This window comes from Talpa europaea (genome assembly GCF_964194135.1).
Source record: "Talpa europaea genome assembly, chromosome: 9".
NCBI lineage: Eukaryota > Metazoa > Chordata > Mammalia > Eulipotyphla > Talpidae > Talpa > Talpa europaea.
Genome location: NC_140076.1, coordinates 11,078,792 through 11,099,435, shown reverse-complemented (window position 1 = coordinate 11,099,435; position 20,644 = coordinate 11,078,792). Strand labels below are relative to the sequence as shown.

The 20,644-nt window shown below is 52.2% G+C and overlaps 1 protein-coding gene across 1 annotated transcript; it reads right to left on the bottom strand.

The window, feature by feature from the left end:
- Positions 1–169: 169 nt before the first annotated feature.
- On the bottom strand, positions 170–11,703 carry PINK1 (PTEN induced kinase 1; the record flags this gene model as incomplete). The annotated part of the gene is made up of 8 exons (XM_084243712.1): positions 170–462; positions 1,112–1,348; positions 1,665–1,792; positions 2,535–2,698; positions 3,153–3,335; positions 5,808–5,908; positions 7,159–7,446; positions 11,308–11,703. 8 exons carry the CDS (start codon positions 11,701–11,703, stop codon positions 205–207), a joined length of 1,755 nt encoding a protein of 584 aa, XP_084099838.1. The 3' UTR covers positions 170–204.
- Positions 11,704–20,644: the final 8,941 nt, after the last annotated feature.

Below are 20,644 nucleotides of genomic sequence, written 5' to 3'. Positions count from 1 at the left end.
AGCTAACGGCCCATGAACTGTGACTCAAGCTGTTCCTTTCACTTGGAAAACCTGAAGCCTTCTGTAGGTGGCCCAGCCCGCTCCGCGCCATCTTTCTCCTGACTCCACCCTCACACATAGGAGCGCCTTCCTCAGCCTTCACAGACATCACAACACAGATGCAGTGCAAGCTCTTTTAGTAACTCGCCAGCCACGTCAGCGCCGTCACGGGGCTGCCCTCCAGGAGCAGAGCAGGAGTACGGCCTGGCACAGCGTTTCACATTCCAGGTTGGCTAGAAACAGCATCTTCATCTTTGTTTCCACACAGCTCTTCTCCGTGAGCCGGTCAGCCAGCAAAGTGGCGGCCGATTGTTGCAGGAGCCAGCTAACCATCTTGTCTAGTTTCAGGTTCTTTGGGGCTAGAATATGTTCGCCCCAGAGGCTTAAATGAAGCACATTAGCCGCTACTCGGGCAGATGGTCTCTGCAACAGGAAAGGAAGCTGCAGCTTAGAACATCGGTGATGAAGTTTTTGGCCTACAACCCCCTTTGTTAATGAGACTCCTCACTTTAGTGTCTTCCCTTCTCTAGCCCCCACCCACTTCTTTGCCCACAACTCTCTTCTGGTGCCCTCCCTTCACCTGACACTGGCTGTCCTGCCCACATTCACATCTGCCTGCAGTGGGAGCCCTGGTGTGTTGGTGCCCATTCACTGTGCATGCCACCTGAATCTGGCCTGCCTCCGATTATGGCTTCAAATGTGAGCTTTTAGCTTCCTTAATAGTAACTGGAAACTTCCAGATCTGTGCTTGGGACATGTCTTCACACCTACCTGTCACGAGATTTGGCGGTTTCCATAAGCTATGTCTCCATCATGCATTTCTTTAAAATGCATCTTTTCCCTCTGAGTAACCTAAGCAACTAGGAAGAGCTGATGTACGGAATTCTAATTTGGTGGGTATCCTCCCCCACTGTTTATCCTTAAGTCTATTTTGTTCTGTCCTTGGCCTTTACTTGGTAAGACAGAGGTGTGCTCTGGCACTAGTGCTTGCCCAAGCCTGGTCGTTCTCCTGGAACTTGACCTGAGGTGCCCCCCGACACCCAACCCCCGCCACACCAGGGGACAGCCGCACCTTGCTGGCCTCTCGTTGGAGCAGCGACCTCACAAGGTGTCTGGCGTCTGGAGGCGCTGACTCGGGCAGTGTAGGCAGCTGGGCTTCTTGGTAGTTGCGGCTTTCAAGGTGGGCCCTGCCCTGGCCATAAAATGGATTGGAGACTCCGAAGATTTCGTAGGCGAGCGCTCCCACTGCCCAGGCATCGGCCTTGCTGTAGTCAATCACCACCCTTGGACCAGGGCAGGCCGTGGACACCTGCTCGGGAAGGCAGTGGGTGAGCAGTCAGGCTGCTGGTGTCACGCGGCCGTGCGGACTTCTACAGGCCCCTGACTCATGGGCTGACCTGAACTCTGTCCCAAGGAACCCAGAATTTGAGTAGTGGCTCTACTTTGTGCTGAAAAAATTCCCATCTCCTGGGAACATTAGGGAGATCCAGGTTAAAGGAAAGCATAGGAGGGGATTAGTGCCAAATTGTGCGACGGACGGAGTGTTTAGTAAACAGCGAGGCAGCAAGTCTCATTTGATCATTTGGTGGGAGGGTGACGGGCACTACGTGCTCAGCGGGACTCACCTCAGGAGCCATCAGGCAGCCGTTTCCACCCCGATCCACATACCAGCTGTTAAACGGCAGCTGCAGGCCGATGCGCTCGTCAGCCAGGCAGCAGCCGAAGTCGGAGATCACCAGCCAGGGGCAGCCGTCTGGGGCGGGGCAGGCACAGGTCAGTGACTGATTCACCCACTGCTGCCCACCCCCCCCCCCGCCAGGCCTATGTCCTCCCTTATCAGGATGTGTGGGGAGCAGAGACTGTTCGCTTAGGGGCACTGGCAGCAAGGCCTGGGGAGCCCACGAGCCCGAGCGCTGAGTGGGAAGGGCAGCTGTTTGAACATAGAGATACTTTGAGGGAATCAAAGCCCCTATGTGAAGAACTGGATAATTTTCTAGTCACCGGAGCTGGGCCAAAACCAATGGCGCTGCTGTGATTTACTCAACAGGAGGTGCTTGGCCCAAATGACCTTGAGAGTCTTTGCACCCTGAGAGACTTTGCTTTGAACTGGAAACCCCCAGTCCAAACCTAAAGTCTTTTAGTTCGTCTAGTTATCAAATTTATGAATCTCCTTTGCACTATCCCCAGGTGTTAGGTTTACTCGAATGCTTCCAGTGACGGGGAGCTCATCGCCAGCGGCAGCGGGGCTCACATTTGGACAGCTTTCACTGTTCCAACATTCTTATGTTGTGATAAAACCTACCTTTTCTTTTACTCAAGAAAACTTCCACTACTGAGGTTTCTGATCTTTAAGTGGGCAACAGAAAAGAATGACATTTGTCATTCCACAAACCCCACAGAGCATGAAAGCCCGCATTTGAAGGGGCTGTGACAGAACATGAAAACCACAGACCTGAGGATGCCAAACGCTCCGGGTAGTGCGGCGGGGCCCCTACCTGCGTCCATCTCCACAAGGATGTTGTCAGATTTTAAGTCTCTGTGCGCGACGCCCTGTTGTACCAGGTGATCCACCCCTTCCAAGAGCTGCAGGGTCATGATGGTGGCGAGGCGGGGGCTTGGGGTGTTCGCGCGAAGATACTGGCGCAGGGTGCAGGGGTAGCTGGGGGAGGAAGACGGGGCCGTTGGCACATCAGCCAGCCCTGCCCTGTGCTTACTGTTAGGGCGGTGCTGCTCCCCGGAGCTTTGGATACTTTTTTCAAGTCTCCTTTCTGTGCCCACCCGCCTGTGATCCTGCAGTTAGGAAGAGCTGGGGCTCCACAGGGTACCGTGCGCAGGCACTCCCCTAAAGCTAGGGGTGCACAGGGTGGGGAAGGGGAACTGCTGATGCTCAAAGGACAGGTCACCCCGCCACAGAGAAGGAGCAACAGTCAGGTGACTGTGTGTTCTGACACAGATGAAATTTTTTTTTTCATGACATCCTAGAGGGAAGCTGCTCTCTAGGACAGGCACACCCTGCCCGGTCCTGTCTCCCAAGGGCGAGGCTCCTCCTCCCCGACACCCCATGCCAGGTGCAGAGTGACCCGCTCCCACTCGCTCCAGGCCCTCCCACTCACTTCTTCATAACGAGGAAGAGTGTCCGCCCGTGGCCCAGGCCTTCCGGGTGGAGACGCGGGGGCAGCACGTCAGGGTAGTCGACCAGGGCCCCTGGCAGCAGCGGGACAGCTGAGGTGAAGGCGCGGACAACGCGGATGATGTTGGGGTGTGGGGTGAGCTGCTTAGGACCGCCTTTGGATTTTCTGTCACAGACAAGTGGGAAACGTATGAGGTCGCTGAGATACAACAGTTGGAGAGGTGATAATCTAAGGTCACAAAAAACTGACATCCATTTATTCACCCACTTAATTCAATATTTACTGAGCTCTGCATGTGCCAAATGCAGAGCCTGGAGCTGGAGGAAAACAGCCCCAGGAAGGTGACTCATCACATCTGACAACTTCGCCACTCGAGCCTCACTCCATCTGTCCCTGAACCCCGGAATCAGACAGCCTGGGTTTGAATTCCGGATCTGCCACTGCAGGTCCTTGGCCAAGTTACTTAACCTCTGGGCTCAATCTCAAATGCAAAAAAAAATAAAATAAATCTCAAACTATCGTTAGTATCTGTAAAATAACTAGACTCTCGTCGCAAGGCCTAGCGTCACTAGGCTTGTATGAGCTCAGTGACCTTTGTTGAACGAACAGATCCAGAAGCAGCTCACAGCGAAGATGTCACCTGCCTCCCTGCTCACCTGTTCTCCAGGAGCCCCACACCCACAGCCCTGCTGAGGCAGGTGGCTGCCTGCTGCATATCAGCCCCCCCATCCCAAGCTGACTGAGTTAGGGGCATCTGACTCGGGCCGGGAACCTGCAGTCACAGCTGATGTCCCCCGTCTGTGAAGAGTAAGTGGAGAAACGTGGCCGTGCCCCGGCAGTCAGCAGGAGCGCAGGCTAAGGGGATGCATGGACTTGGCTGGGGCCGGAGGTGTGTGAGCCACAGGGAGGGAGAGCCACAGGGCAGGACGTAAGGACGCTGGTGAGGGGTGTGGGGAGAGGAGACGAGCGAAGCCCGGGGATGTGGAGACAGCACTGAGAGGGCGTGAGCTGGGCCGGGTTCCCGAGGTGCAGATCCAGCCTGCGAGCAGCCCTCTACTGTGCCTTCACTGGGGGAGACTCTGCCCTGTGCAGTCACAGGGGTCAAAATGCTGCCCCCACCCCAGTGGGGGTATCAGACCCCAGCCAAGGTTCGCGTCATCACGGGGACGCTCTGCGGGGTGTCCCAGGAGGAAGGGAGTGTGACTGCTGGGCGGGGAGGCGCTGCATGCATGTGTGAGGCCTGGGATGGGATGGGGGGCTGTGGCGAGGGCAGCCCACGAGTAGCTCATGGGTTGCCTTGGGTGGGGCGGGGGAGCACAGGTCATGCAAGTGGGACATCATAAGAAATTGGGGGGGGGAAATCGGGGGAGAAGTGAGAGGAGCAGATGACAAAGGGCTGAGCTGGAGGTCCCTCGTGAGCAAAGGCTGAGTAGGGGTACCCCAGGGTGCTCTCAGGAGTGTTTCTCCTGAGGCGGTGCTAGGTTGCAATAGCACTTGAGGCCTCAGACCTGCCGTGCTCACCTAAACACCAGACAACCACCTACCTACCTAGTAAGCAAAACACAAAGAGAGCTGACTGCACCGCTGGGGAGAACCAACAAACAAGGGCGCGGGGATGAAGGTCTGGTGGCACAAATGCGACGACGAGGACAGCCGAAGCAGGGAAAGGCCTGGAGAGCGGCAGGGAATTAGAATGGGTGGTAGGGCTGGAGGGCGTCCCGTCAGCAGCTGAACGAACACCACAGGCATCACCTGAGGGTAGTTTTAGCTCCCCCAGCTGCTGCCGTTCAGATCCTCCTCTTCCCTACAAAGCGCTCAGGAGGAGGCGGCCGTGCTGGGCCCACCAAGCAGCTGCTTCTCTGGCCTTACGGACCCTCAGTCATACCCGAGCTGCCAGACCATAGACGGTTTCTCCTTCCTGCTGCTGACAACTAGATCTACAAGACAGCTCTCCAGTGAATGGCCGGGAAGGCAGGCCCCACCTGTCCTGCTTCAGGTGAGCCACTGTCGCCTTGGCGATGAGCTTGCGCTTCCGGCTCTGTGGGCCCGGGGCTGCTGCCCACCGCCTTCCCTCTGCAGGGAATGTCTCGTTATGCTTCTTTGCCCAAGTGGTGCCTATTCATCCTTCAAAAAGAAGCACAAACTGTCCCTCTGAAGGGACATACCACCCCAGGGTCCCTCAGCACCCCCAACTCACTCTGCTCCTAACCTGTCTGGCTCCCCTGCCACATGAACTCTTGAGGAACAGGCCACTTTTGTTTTTCAAAATCTGCCGACACCATCAGGTGCACGGCAGCCAGTGGGAGAGTGTTTTCCCTCCACTAGGGACAGAGTTCTGTTTTTACCAGGAGGTGCTGCTCCGCCAGGGGCGGCCCCAGAAGGCAGGCGAGTCCTCACACTCTGACCGGTGCTTTGGGCGGCTGTCTCTCCCTGCCCCAGGGCGCCTCAGCCATCGGCACCTTCAGCTGGAGATGATCTGCCATCTCGCCCACGCTAAGTGACCTTCCAGCTGAAACGCTGCCCTTAACTACCCCCCTGTAAGCAGTCGTGTTGGTGTCAGCCGCGGCGCTGAGGACACAGGTAATGATTTTGCTGTCAGAGAACCCACAGGTGGTGCGGCGGGCAGTGGACACTTACCTGTAAGAAACTGCTCCGTACTCCCCAGCCAAGGCCACTCGGCTGGCCGGGACCAGCTCCTGGCTCATGGTGCTGAAGATGGCTTCGCTGGACGAGCCGGCCTGGAACACACCACAGGGACCCCGAGTTACACAGACTGAGGGGTGGCAAGTCCGAGCCCTCCCTGTAGTGGGTCCAGGACAGCGACTGCCCAGAATCGGCTCTGACCTGGAGAAGATAGCCCCTCTGAGGAGCCCAGCTAACTAGTTTCTCCCTCAAACTCCTTGCTGCTCAGGGGCCCAGGGCAGGAAGAGACATTCAGAGATCAGGGCCCGGGAGCCTTCCTCCTGCCGGAGATGTCCCTGGGCAACCCCAGGCTCGGCACAGACCCCGGATCACCAGAAATGATGAAACTCCTTCAGCCGACAGGCAGAGCCTGACCCGCCCTCGGCGGCCAGAGCTGTGGAGGATCCCAGGGGCGCCGTCCCCACCCTCAGCAAAAACCAACAAATAAGCAAACCAAAGAGGACAAGCACCTCACTTTACTCATCTCCCTCTCAGGACATGTAAAACCTGTTCAGTATCAGGAAGACCCTAAAAAATCATGGTTTTTCGCTTTTGTGACTGCAATTGCGGTCACGCCCCAGCCAGGGGAAGTTTTGATGCTGAGACTGGATGTTTCCCAGGTGAAGGATTGGGCTATTTGGCTACTGGCCTGGTGGTGCAATCGTCTAACCACCTTGTTCCCCAAACCAAGAAATGGCACCCGGCAGCGCCCCCCACGAGCTCAGCGGGCCCTGGAAGGCAGCACTGGGCGGGAGAGGACACTGGGTCTGGATGAATTCTCCAAACCCACCTGGGAGGGGCCAGTCAAGAAATCCTCTCAGTGGGTGGAAATCTTTGTTTTTTGAGGGGAAAATGTTCAATTCCCCAAATTCTTTTCCAAGAGTTGCGAGCAGGGAGGTGAGAAGCCCCTGAACTTGAGGTGAGTGGGCGGTGAGCTTAGAGGGAAGGCGCATGGCGCCTCCTCTCAGGTGCAGCAGGGCAGGGGGTGGACCTGACCAGCACCAGCAGCCTGGCGCTCAATGGCTGGGGCACCTGCTGCTCCAGGTGTGGCGCACGGGCCGGCAGCAGGTGTCCATGGAAGCCTGTTTGGTGTGCAGGTCCCAAGCCGGCCCCCAGCCCGCTGGTGCCCGGGTGGCTGGACGACCCACAATCTGGGACCCAGGTCTGAAGAGCTCTGAGGTGAGAGGGCGAGGAAGGTTATGGAGAATCTGAGTCTGTTCTAATCTACTTCCTGGGAGAAGGTGCTCCGTGCACCAAGACTGGCGTTTTGAGAGCTGCCTACTTTAGATGAAGGCCCCGTCCTTACCGAGATGTTCCACATCATCTTGATGGCTAAGGGAAACGTGGGGGCCAGTGGGGCTCGCTCCTCCTCCTCTCCATGGGGGTCGACATCTGGGCCTCTTCCCGGAAGGAGCCCACTGCTCTTTGCCACCTCCAGGTTCTGGGGTGACACGGGCATGGTGGCTTCGTACACGGCAGCACTGCAGCCCTTGCCAATGGACTGCCCGATGAGATACTCCTCCAGCCGGAAGCCCTGCCAGCGTCGAGTGTCCAGCGGGTCAGGCAGCAGCTTGCTTTTCGGGGCAAAAATTGCCTGTGAGAAAAAAAATCATGCACTGTGACCCAGGGTGCCCGGGAAGCCCCCAGTAAAGGGAAACGGGGGAGGAGCGGCTTCCACTGACCAGACCAAGAGCTAAACAAGGCACAGCTGAGCTTGGTTTTACTACTCGGCCCTGCTTTTCTCTCTCATACTTTGGTAACCCCCTCCCCCACCTCCAGAACACTGGGTTAGCCTGAGCCCCGGGTAGGCCTGAGCCCCGTGCTGTTTTCTTCTTGCACACACCTCTGGTAACGTTTACTTATTTTTTGCAAAGGGAGAAGTTTTGTGAAAAGAAACACCTGCGCAGTCACAGGCGGCAGGAGAGCTGACCTGCAGTAGTTTACCTGATAAATTAGACACAGGAAGAGGCAAAGAGTAAAGGGAAAATAGAGCGAGTCCAGCAACACGCTGTAACGCAAGTGGTGTAAACACCTTGCTAGACGCGGTATTTTTGGACTGGGCTGACCTCAGGTAACAGCTGGAAGGAGGAAATGACTACCCTTGCCGGCTGCTGTGTGCCCTGGTCACACTTATCTTTCTCTGCTTCCCTCTGCACCCCTAATTCCTCTGTCCTGCTCTGCCTGGCTCATCCCTACTCACCCCTCGAGCTCCAGCTCCTCGGCCCTCTGTGACCAGTCCCGGCAAGCACAGCCCACGCACTCTTCCCTGCTGGAGACTTCCTCTCGCGCTCAGTACCTTTTAACTAGCCCGAGAACTTTTAACTTTCTTTAAAAGATGAATGTCCGTCTGCCTTGCCAAGTAGTTGTTAAGCTCCATGGAGCAGTAGCAGAGTTTTTAGAGTAACCCTTCATCAGCCACGGGTTCGAGAATGAGGTATACTACTTTACTCTGTACTTTGAAATATAGACTCACAGAAAGTTGAAACAACACAGACAAACCTAAAAAAAGAAAAATAAAACCCAAAACAGCAGTCTTATGTACCCCCTTACCTAGCTCCGTGGTGGCGACCCCCGACAGAGCGCTGTTAAGAGCAGGGAAGTAGCCCTGGCACAGCCTCCTGTGACCTGTGGGTGCCTGGACTCAGCGCCCGCTGGGTTCACATTCTCTCTCACCCACATCCTCTCCTGTCTGCAGTCCCCCCAGGAGCAGGGCGTCATCACCCCCACACTCAGGTACAGAACCGTGCCGTTGCGCCACCTCTGTATCTGCGCCGGCCCACTCCGTCCCCGGCAGCCACTGACCGGCTCTCCATCTCTAGTTTTGTCATTTCAGGAATCTTAGAGAAATGGAATCTCACAGTGTGTGGCCTTTGGAGACTATTTTCACTAGGCATAATGTCCGAGAGGCTGGCTTCGGGGGTCCCCTGTGTCAAGAGCTGATTTCCTTGTTATTTAGTATCCCATCAGACAGTGCACCAGAGCACCTGCTGCAGGACACTGGGGTTGTTTTTCACATTGTGTGTTACAAGGATGCTGTGAACTTTTGCACACAAGATTCAGAAAACTATTTAAAAAACACTTGAGGTAAAGAACATATAACTGAAAATTCAGCATCTCATCCATTTCTACGGCTACAGTTCAGGGGCATTAAGTCCAGTCCCGCTGCTGTGCGGCCCTCGACTCCGTCCATGTCCAGCCTCTTTTCTGGCCAAACTGAAACTGGGCGAATTAAGCACCGACCCCCTTCCTGCCTCCCCTCGGCCCTGGGGACCACCGCTCTACTTTGGCCTGTGATTCTGACTACTCCCAGCAGAACCGTGCCGTGTTTGTCTTTTTTGTGGCGGGCTTACTTTGCCTTGCAAAATGTCTGCCCGGGTCACCCACGCCCTGGGAACAACACTCCAGTGTATGCGTGTGTCATGTTTTGCTCCGTCCAGTGCTGATGGACACGTGGGTTGCTTCTCTTTCACATTTTGACTACCGTGACAAAGGCTGCTACGAACGCGGGTGTATAAATATCTGCTCAAGTCCTTCCAATTCTTTTGGGTATATATCCAGCAGTGGAATTGCTGGATCTATTTTTAATTTTCTTTGAGAACTGCCATACTGTTTGCCATCACGACTCCTTGTGTACAGGTTTTTGTGTGACGTAAGTTTTATTTTTCTGGATAAACGCCCAGCGTTACGATGGCAGGTTTAGTTTTGTAAGAAACTATCCACTATTTTTCAGAGTGGTTTCACCTTTCTATAGCCTCATCCTCAGTCTAGTTGCTCTGCGTCCCTACCAGCATTTGGTATTATCTGTATATTTTTAAAATTTTAGCTGCTCTATTAAGTATGCAGTGTTATCCTATTATATTTTTTAATAAGCATTTCCTTAATGACTGATGACCACTTTCTCACAGGCTATTCTGCATCTGCTCTTGGGAAGCACAGTCACAAGCTTTCTGCCTATCTTATTACTGGATTTTTTTCATATGCCTCCATCTAAAGGGAGCTAACATACTCCCGTCTAACAGCATATGCAATTTTAGCACTGGAGTTGCCAGATCTGGTGATTTTTTTTTCAAAATTAATGATGTAAATTTAAAAAAATTGGAAATTGACAGATAATTAAACTATTAAAGACACAGGAGGGTAAAGTGTGAGAGAAGGGCACGCAGGTGATAAGCTTAGGAGGATCAAGCTCCTCAGTTTAAAAAAGTGTCCAGGATTTAAAGTAGGATTTGTCAAGTTTTCTACCCTTGGCCTCTGCCAGTGAAGCCATAGCTCACGACACGGACAGCATCTGGGGACAAGGCCAGCTGTCACCTGTCACCCCAAACTGGTCCAAGCCCAAACATGAGATGTCCTGGGCTGGAAACCAAGAAACAAGGGAGACACTACTTTGTCCCTCATCAGCTGTGTCCTTGGGCGGGTCACCCCAACTCCACCACCTCAGCCCTAAGCTATAAAACACTGGGGTTGAACTAACACAGTCAGAGGTTCTAAACTCCAGGGAGACCTCCTGGATTAAACAGGGAATTCTGCCAACAGATGCACCGCCTTGACCTCAATGGTCTTCCCTGCAGATTCTGGACTAGCCAGACCCATAGGGGGAGAGTCAATCCTTAATCTCTCTCTCTAAACGCACCCCGTTTGTTATCCAGACAACACTAAACTTTTGGCTGGATAGAAACAGAAGTCTCTGAGCTACTTTAAACAATTAAAAAGCCTAAGCGCCCTGGATGTATCTAGTCACCGTAATCACAAAGATTAACCAACAGCCTTTAGGTCTGGCGTTTTCTCCTGTTCCTAGTTTTTCCTTTAGCTTCAGCGATGTCACCGGCTGTTTGGCTAAACCGTGGAGGCAGCCTGGCTCGGTGGTTGAGGGCACAGGCTTTGGCGAGTCAGACTTTGGGCGCTGCCCTTTATAGCTCTGTGGCTCCGGGCAGTTACTTCACCTTGCCTCGCCCACAAGTGCGGACGGACCACCTCCAGGACAGACGCTCTATTACTGAGTTGCCATTAAATTTTAGACAATTAACAAAGGCACTGGCCAGGGTGTAACGGAAGCTATATTTAGGGTGCTGTTTCCTTGAACACGCTGTTTAAGGAAAACCGTCAAACAAGTGCGAGGTGGTGGTGGCTTATCAGGAGATCAACAACATGAAAATAAGTCATAATCGGTGATTTCCAATGAATTTCTGGCTCCAAAAGGCGTGCATACTGACGCGGAGTGCGCGTCACCCCTTGCCCCGCCCATAGCCGATAGCCACGCCCACAGGCCCCGCCCCGCCCCCGGCTCTGGAAAGCTACGCCCACAGCCCCGCCCCTGCTTCTAGCAAGCCCCGCCCCCAGCCCCGGCCCGTTCCCTTACGCGCCCCCGCCCCGCCCCCGGGCTCTGGCCCCGCCCCGCCCCCTGGCTCTGGCCCCGCCCCTCCCCCCGGCCCGCCCCGCCCCCGCTGGCGCTCACCTGGATCTCCTGACAGGCCGAGGCCGCCCGCCGGCCCTCCGCCTGCTTCTCCTCGATCAGCCCCAGCCCCAGCCCGAAGGCCAAGAAGACAGCCCGGCCGCAAGGGCCCGCGCAGCCCCGGGCCCCCGCCAGGAACCGCCGCTGGAGCCGCGCCGCCAGCCCGGCCACCGACTGGCGGAAGAAGCGGTAGCGGTCGGGAAGCCCGAGCCCGAACCTGCGCGGCTCCGCGCCGGGCCCCGGGGCCTGGCCCGGGCGCTGTCCGCGGCCCCGGCCCGCCGCGGGGCCCGGCCACTCGGGCCGCTTCCAGCCGTAGGCCGGGCCGGACTTGGCCGTGAAGCGCAGCAGCAGCGCTCGGCCCAGCTGCAGGCCCCGGCCCAGCGCCTGTCGCACCGCCATGGTGGCGCCGCGACCCGGTCGCCGCCGCGGGCGTCCCGGACGCGACCGCAACGACAACAAACGCGGGCGACGCCGCCGCGCAGGCGCGGGCCGGGGGCGGGGCCGCCGCGCCGGCAGTTCCCGGGCGGGCCGCGCGGGGGCGCTGTGCGGACGGGGCGGCGGGCGCGGCCGTGGGGCTCGCGGGTCAGGCGCTCCGGGAACGCCTGGGGACGGCGCCGGCCCTGGGCAAATGGAGACACTGAGCAGGGAAACGAGCGTTCACTGCGCATCACACTCCGGGCCAGGGCCTGTTAATTTTCCCACCAGCGAGATGGGACGGTCGTTTGTGTAGGGAAGGAAGTGGAGACAGAGCAAGTGACGGGTGGAAACGCGCAGTGTCAGCGCTGAGCTCGTTTTCACGTTGCTGGGACTACTGAGCCCCTGCCCTCCCCAGGCCCAGAGGCTCCTCCCCACATGGCCACCGTCCCCGCTCCCTCGAAGGGACCCCAAGAGGAATCTCACCCAAAAGTCACTGAGGCCACAAGTCATAACCAGTCTGTTCTGGTTAGTGACCGGACCCTATTACCCAAATCTACTAGTAGGAATATCTGATAAAGGGAATCCCATGCAGTGATTCTTCTTGCCTTTTTAAAAGGGAATTTTTAGACATAACTAAAAGTGGGATCGCATGGTGAATCCCATGTACCACTATCCAGCATCCCCAATCAATATTCACCTTTCTCATCTTGGCCATTAGTTTAATCCAGACCCCAGATACTATATTATTTCATTTATAAATACTTCAGTATCTAAGAGGTAAGAACTCTTTTTTGAAGAAACAATATTATCACCTCTAAAAAGATTAACTCCACTATATTATTTACTACCCGGTTGAGATTCAGATTTCCCTGTTGTTTTGTTCTACAGTTATTCAAATTGGAATCCAGTTTCGTTGGCAGGTGGTTCTTTTTTTTTTTTTTTTTTAAAGATTTATTTATGCATACAAGAGCTGGGGTACAGGCCAGAGATGCGGGGTGGGGGTGAGAGGATTCACCAGAGACAGAGCAGGGAACAGAACAGGCAGATAGACCCAAGTAAACTGCTGAGGGGAGCAGCAGGCGAGACAGGAGAGGTCTGCCCTGCCATGTGGGTAGCTCCCCAGCTGGCCGCTATCGAACCCGCGCTGCAGACAGCTTCACAGCACCGCGCTCAACCGCCTGCACCACCAAGGAGGCCCTGGCAGATTGTTCTTTAACAAAGAACTAAACCATGCCTGGGCTAAGGAGGCAATATTTTGCAGTGCTGCCATTAAATAAAAAAAGTTCCTGACCCTTTATGGCTAGTTGTGGGTCAGAGGCTCTGGAAGATAAGTAAAATGTTCTCATAGGTATGGCCCTGTGCCTGTGTGTGACTGGATGAACTTCAGGGCAAGGAGTCAATTTGATATTTATCTCTTGTAAATGTCCATCCTCTTAAGTCTGTTCCATTTCTTCTAAGACTCAAGTCTTCCAAATTTGCTATTGACTTTGTTTCCCAAAGATCTTATAGCAATCTCAACACTTGCAGGAAATGAGCACTCAGATCATTTTTATTCTGTACGTTTGCCCCTGGCAGCCTCTGCATCATCTGGGAGTTAGTGAGACAAGCACGCTCTCTGGGACTGCCAGGTCACTGAGTCAGAACTTGGAGTAAATTTAACAAGATCCCTACGGAATTTCCCATTGTTTTGGGCCAGCCATTTTAGGGGGTGTCTTCACTTTGATTCTTCTGATGATTATGTGATGCAAAAGGCAGGATGGACACACACACACAGAGAGAGAGAGAGAGAGAGAGAGAGAGAGAGAGAGAGAGAGAGAGAGAGAAAGGCAAAAGGCTCTTTCTCCTTGAGAAAGCAGCCAAGTAGCTGTTGCTGGAGTCTGCCTCCAGTCATCCAAAGAGTCTGACCTCCAGGGTTGCTTGGCCACGGGATGGACCCATGGCTAGGGACAGGGGACCCATTGTATTAGCAGTGTGGATGAGTGTGGGTGTGCGTGCGTGCATACATGCATTCTGAGCTCTCTTATCGGGAGAAATGACAGGGCCCTTGTGCTATGATGGGCTATGCATCCTATTTATTTGGGAGAGAGAAACATAAATAGATGAGTTTCTTTCTAATTTATATATAGAGGCACAAGGAAACCCATTATCGGCTTTCATATTTTTGACTGATATAAAATGCTCCATTGTATTTGTCTTATTTTTGGAGAAAGACAAGGAAGAGAAGGTTGGAGAAAGGACCACAGGCTCACCTATGGAAACTTAGTTGGGGCAAAGGTCTCATTTAAAGTGTAAATCTGGGCCTCCCCTGTGGCGCAGTAGTTGAGCGCTGGGTTGCGAAGCTGCCTGCAGCCTCTGCAGCGCCGGTTCGATCCCCGGCTGCTCCCAGGGCACCGGAGGAGGGTCCCACATGGCGCGCAGACCTCTCCTGCCGCCTGCTGCTCCCCTCAGCAGTGTACTTCGTCGGTCTGCCTGTTCTGTTCCCTGCTCTGGCTCTGGTGAATTCTCTCACCCTCCCACGCTTCTGACAGTACCCAGTGCTTGTATAAATAAATAAATAAATAAATAAATAAATAAATCTTTAAAAAATAAAGTTTAAATCTATGTGTCTGCTGTGTGTGATTATCATCACAGCTCTCCTCTTTAATGTTTACTGAAGTTCAGGAGAACAAGAGTTTCTCCCAGAAATTTAATGTTTTAATTACAAGGATTTTCTTTACTCTCCCAGGAATGTAACCTTTTACCTGGAGGCTTGTTATACATTAAAGGATGCATTTGTTATCAGTCTTTGGGATTTCTTCTCTTAAGGTGCAAATACACTCTCTAGATGTGGATGCTTAACTCACTCACCTGCTGGAAATGAAAATTTCCAGACTGATGTTAGCTAATCCTCCATGCAGGCCATGCAGTTTCATGCTCAACAGAGCAGTGGACTGGCTCGCTGCTCCATCTGTGAAAAATCTTAAGTTGTTTCTGACAGTTCTGAACCAAGCACAGCGTGGTGCTTAATTCTTTAGCAACTGTCTGGACAGAGAAGCTTCCAGCAGGGATGGCAGGGGTTCCCTGTTCTCCGAGCTCAGGTGGATACTGATTTATTGTGGCAGGGACATAGGGATGATGGTCCTGATTCCATTCGTCCCCATCTGTTCCCTGAGAAGGAAAAGTCTTCCCATGATGGCACCATCTTGGGCCTCAGGGGATCACCCCAAGGCCCTCCCATCCCCCATCTCTTTAGTGTGTCCCAAGAAGGTGAAACATGGGGTGTAGGGTTTTCTACTGAGACATCTGTTTCTATTCCAGATTTCATACTTTATACGAGAGTCTCATTCATTCAGAGATCATTTATGGAACATTATGTACCAGGCAGCCTTTGAGATGCTCAGCCACAGGAATCAGAGAATGGAGAGGTCAAAGGGGTTCTTCTCTGGCACCCACTCTGCTTTGTGGGTGTCTGTGTCTTCATCGTACCCTTTTCCCTCCAGGAATTCTGTAAAACTGCATAGTTTTAGCCAAGTACATAATATTCCCAAGAAGCATCATTTAACCTTCCTCCAAGGGACATGGGTGAAAAAGCTGATGGTAATGGAAAAAAGGAAAAAGACCAGACTTAAAAAGAGAGAGAGAATTGTTAAGGGCTGTTTGACCTTCCCTTCTGGACAGTGTCCTCTGGCACCGTTTCAATGCTTTTTGTCTCCTCTTGGCAAGAGACGGACACATTTTCCCAGGACAGCAACATCCTTTATCCACAAACCATTTCAGAAATGCTACCTCCAAATTGCCAGCAGAGGTGGAAGGAGTTTTTGTTGAAACTGTTGACAGAGCAAAGCTGCTGCCAAATCAGAATCTGGCTGCTTCAAACTCCTGGGCTGTATGTAGTGTGGGGAGATTAGAAGCAGACAAGGGCGCACCCAGAGTGAGATCTCATTGGGAAGAGGTGTCTCCTTTTGCCCGGGGCAAGAAGGGTAAAAAGCAACGTGATCAGCAGTTGTGGCAATCTGTGGTTCCTGCAGTCGAATTAATTTGCTTCCCAGCAGGGATTATTCAAAGGACGAACATGGCCACATTACCTGCTGCTTAAAGACCTTCACCAGCTCTTTGTCTTTGCCCATTGCCTTAGGATAAACCCAAGCTCCTTAGGCCAGCACTGAAGGTTCTTCATGCTGTGACCTCAGCATCTTCCTTACTGTCCCCCTTCCCTGCTCTTTATAACGGAGCAATACTGAATTACTTGCAGTTTTCCCAAGCATCATGCTGATCCCTCTGTCTTGATTTACCTATTTAAAGAATCATACCTAAGGTCACCTCCTCCAGGAAGCCACCTTTGACCTTTCCTAGACTGGGCTAGAGGCCGATTGTCTATTCCCCCCTCCAAACCGTGAGTGCTGTAAGGACAGGGATAGTGATTTTTAAGTCTTAGATTCCTAGCACCCAGCAAGGGCACTGCTGGGTACCCAGTCCTTGTGTGAGAACCATCTGGGAACACAGGCCTTCCTCCATGGGCAGATTCACTCCCAAGGGGTAAGGAGGAAAGAAGGAGCTGGTCCATCTTTCCAACCCCCTCCCCCAATCACATGTCTCACTCTTTCCCAGGGGAAGCAAGGGAGAGAGTGGGGAGGAGCCAGAAAGAAGCAACAGGGGAGCCAAATGTGGAATAGCTCACTTCCCAGAATCAACTATTGCATTTGCTCTCTGAAATTTACATTATAATATTACTAAATGAATATCCTTTCTATGACTTCCTTCTTTTTATCCCGTTTTTAAAGTCTTTTAAATAAAACAATAAACAATAAATTATAAAATAAAAATAATATATATAATGGTTTAAAAAACACTAACAGTACATCTAGAGGTGTTTAGCAATAATCCCAGGATGTGTGTCAAAAGCAATAATCTCTGTTGCAACTCCTCAGACCAGAGGCACTATTTTACTTTTAGCTGTTTCTTCCAGAGTTTCCTCCAGATCTCTAGTACCTCTTGATTTATTAGACTGAGATAATGGACTGAGCTATTTAAGGCTCAGAGCTGACCATGTCACCCTTCTGCCTGAAACTGATGGCTGCCTTTGGAATAAAGGTAAACTCCATAACAGGGCTAACGAGGCCTGCTTCTGCTGGCTCTCCTGCCCCCCTTACCTACCTTTTTTTCCCTCATCCATTTGCATCTTTGATTTTAATATCTTGGGATACTTGCCTCTGCTACTCATGCATTTGTGCAATCCCCTGCCCTTGACTGTGGACTGGACTTTAGTCAGTTGCTTCTAAGGAACAGAATTTGGTAAAAGTGATGGGATGTCACTTTCATGGTTAGGTTACAAAAAGACTCTAGCTTTTCCCTTGCTCACTGTCTCTTGTTATCTTGCTTGCTTCTTCTAAGGGAAGCCAGTGACTGTATTACAACCTGCTCTCTGGAGCGGTCCACACAGCAAGGAACAGAATGTAACAGCAACAGCACACAAAAAACAGCACACACAACAGCACACACAAAAGAGCTAAATCCTGCCAACAACCATGTGAGAGAGTAGATCCTTCCTCAGCTGAGCCTTCAGATGAGACTGCAGCCCCAGAAGACTTGTTAACTAGAGGCTTATAGGAGACCTTGAGCCAGATTGCCCAGCTCTGCACAGATTCCTGATCTGCAGAAACTGTGGGATAACACTTTTTTGTTGTCCTAAGTTGCTAGATTTTGGTGCAAATTGTTACACAGCAATGATCGTTGTATCTCTTTTTGGTTTGTTGAGTCATGGAATTGTAAATTGTCCCCCTTTTGAAAAATACTTCATCCCCTGAAAACTACATTACCAGATTGGGTGTTCCTGCCATGCTTGTTTCTGCATCCTCTATAATCATATACAAAATATTATATTTGTGGTTCTTAGGCCATTCCATTATTTATTCTTGAACATGTTTTCTGACTTCATTTCTAACACAGGCACCTAAAGTGGTCCTAGCATCTGTCAATTAGAGTCATGCCCCCTCCCTGCCAGGAGGAAATCCTAAAGACTCTTGTAGTTTACATAAGCAATTAGCAGCAGCTGGCAAGAGCAAGCAAAACAGACATGCTTCTATTTATTTCCATGGGACTTTGTGACCCTGCTTTAGGGTCCCCAAAACAGACAGTTCCAAACAACAGAGGCTGTGCTGCTCTAAAACGGCAGGTCCTCAGAACAGTAGGACTGCGAGATCAATTGCTTTTATTTTAAACAAACATCCCAGCCTCTCCCTAGCCAGATGAGTATTGCTCTTCCAAGCCGACATTGTTCAAATAATTTCTGGAATCCTCCTTTGAGAATTGCCTCTCCCAATCTGTTTCCAAGAAGACTGAGAACACTGGGCTTTGTCCTTCTTCTCTGCCCATCCCAGGCCCCATTCCCTGACCTGGCGACCCTTCCCGTGTCCTGACTGAAAGACCCCCTCCTCAGGGCTGCCTTGACCATTCTTCCGTCAAGCCCTGTCTTCCTGCTACCAGCTCCTAGGGCACTTTCTCGCCTGTGGGGAGCACTTGGCATGAAGAACAATAATGGCTTAGATCTCATTTTCCCACTGAGAGCTCTGTGTGGGCAGGGACTTTGTTTTATTCACTGCTGCATCCTCAGGGTCTGGCTCACCCCTGGAATACAATAGATACCCCATAAATAATTGTTATATGGATGAGCAGATTGGCTGTAAATAGCTGCGGCTTGTTTGCAAAAACCAAATCCATTCAAGGGACCCACATTTGTCACCCTTAGTAGAAGTAACAGCTGACCTGGAACAAGAGCTTAATGAGCGCCCAGCACTGGGCCGTCATAACGCATATTTGGTCAGCACAACTGTTCTGTAGGGCGGAAGCAATCATCCTCAGTTTAGAGATGAGGAAATTGATCTTAGAGGAATGAAATAACTTGCCCACAGCCACAGCCTGGAGGCTGCCCCACTCCAGCGCTCAATCTTGGGGCCAGGAGGCTCTACCATTTATTTTCCTCATTAAATTAAAAAAAGTTTGGAAATCAAAAATACAGCTATGTGCAAAGAAGTGTCATGAGTCTGTATTCCCGGCAAACAGACTTTGAACTGAACTTAACATTCGGGGGTATTTTCTTCCGGGGGTCTCTCTCCTTTGCCTTTCTCTACACTCCTTTGAGGAGACTGCTCAGAAGAGCGTGGCACTTGAGTGGAATTTGTAAACAGCCCCTCTGCCGAGCCCCTGTAGACTGCCGAAGCCCTTCACCGTTTCCAGGGAAAGGCAGAATGGAGTTTCGGGTCTTGCAGCAACGCTGGAATTGCTTTCCTGTCCTCCAAGGTTGGGATTACTGTCCTGTCCCCCGAGGCGGCAGCGGGTAGGTCTGGTGTGCGGCGGAAAGGCCAGTCTTGCCAGGTGCCACGCTGCCGTGCTCCCGTCCAAGTGGCTAGGACCCGGGGAGGGGGCTTACCTGTCCAATTCCTGTGCCCCTGGCTGCTTACTTGCCTTGGAAAGAGGAATCCTCAGCTCTATTCTTACTCCAGCCACTGAGGCGGACCCCCAGGCCAGCTTCTGGGGGGTGTGGGGGCATTAATAGCCCTTTTCATGGGCCAGCCTGGGCTCTTTTCCTTATTCAGTAGTCATTTTCCCAAGTGTGAGAGTGTGTGTGTGTGTGTGTGTGTGTGAGAGAGAGAGAGAGAGAGAGAAAGAGAGAAAGAGAGAGAGACGGGGGGAGGGCCCTCACTGACCTTCCTCATACTGGAGAATACCTCAGGGCCCCAGCACCCCCCCCCCCACCCCTGCACTTGGTACGTACCTGAATCACAGTGTATTTCTGTGCACTAAAGCTGTCTACGTCTCTCTCTCCCTGTCAGACTGTGAGCTTCTCAAGGGCAGAGACTGCTTCTTATACATCTTTCTCTCTGCAGTATTTGTAGATACTCCGTAAACAGAGGCACCCAGACATCAGCTGTGGGAAAATGCAGAAACACTCTGAGGATCAGACAGATTTCAGCTCTGCCACATATCAGCTGTGTGATTTTGGGCAAGTGACTTAACCTCTCTGAGCTTTGATGTCCTCACTGGTGAAGTGAGAGCAATATATACTCTGAGCTTGGTAAGTGAGAAGTAAGTGGGCTCATGTACATGAACCCCCTGAACATGCACTGTGTCTAGACCACAGTGGGAGTTACAGCAGGTGGATTTTGGTCTGAACTTTGCTGTGCTAGAGCAAGTCACTCAGCCTTTCTGAAGTCCGGCTCTTTATTTGTAAGGAGGAGGGAACACCTACTTCACAGAGCTGCTGAGCACTTTGCATTAAAAATAATCCATGTGGGTCCTCTCTGGTAGTGGTGGGTTGAGCGCAGTGCTGTGAAACTGTTCACGGCCTCTGCAGTGTGGGTTCGATCCTGGCCAGCCCAGGAGATACCTACATGGCGAGGCAGACCATTCCTGTCTCGCCTGCTGCTCCCCTCAGCAGTGAATTTCAGTCAGTCTGCCTGTTCTGTTCCCCACTCTGTCTCTGGTGAATCCTCTCACCCTCCCGCAGATCTGGCCTGTACCCCTGTTCTTTTTTTTTTTAAAGATTTATTTATTCATGCATACAAGAACTGGGGTACAGGCCAGAGATGTGGAGGGTGAGCGGATTCACCAGAGACAGAGTGGGGAACAGAACAGGCAGATTGACTGAAATACACTGCTGAGGGGAGCAGCGGGCGAGTCAGGAGAGGTCTGCTGTGCCATGTGGGTAGCTCCCTGGCTGGGGATTGAACTCATGCTGCAGTGGCTGCCAACAGCTTCATAGGTTGTGTCTTAACCCCTTGCACCAACAGAGAAGCGCCCCCCCCACCGTTCTTGTATAAATAAATAAATCTTTAAAAATATATATAATTCATGTGGAAGTACTTGATGCATAGTAGGACCTCAGAAAAACCTTTGTTATGCTGTCTAGACAAACTCAGGCCTCCCCCTTTATGCTTGGCATCTCTGA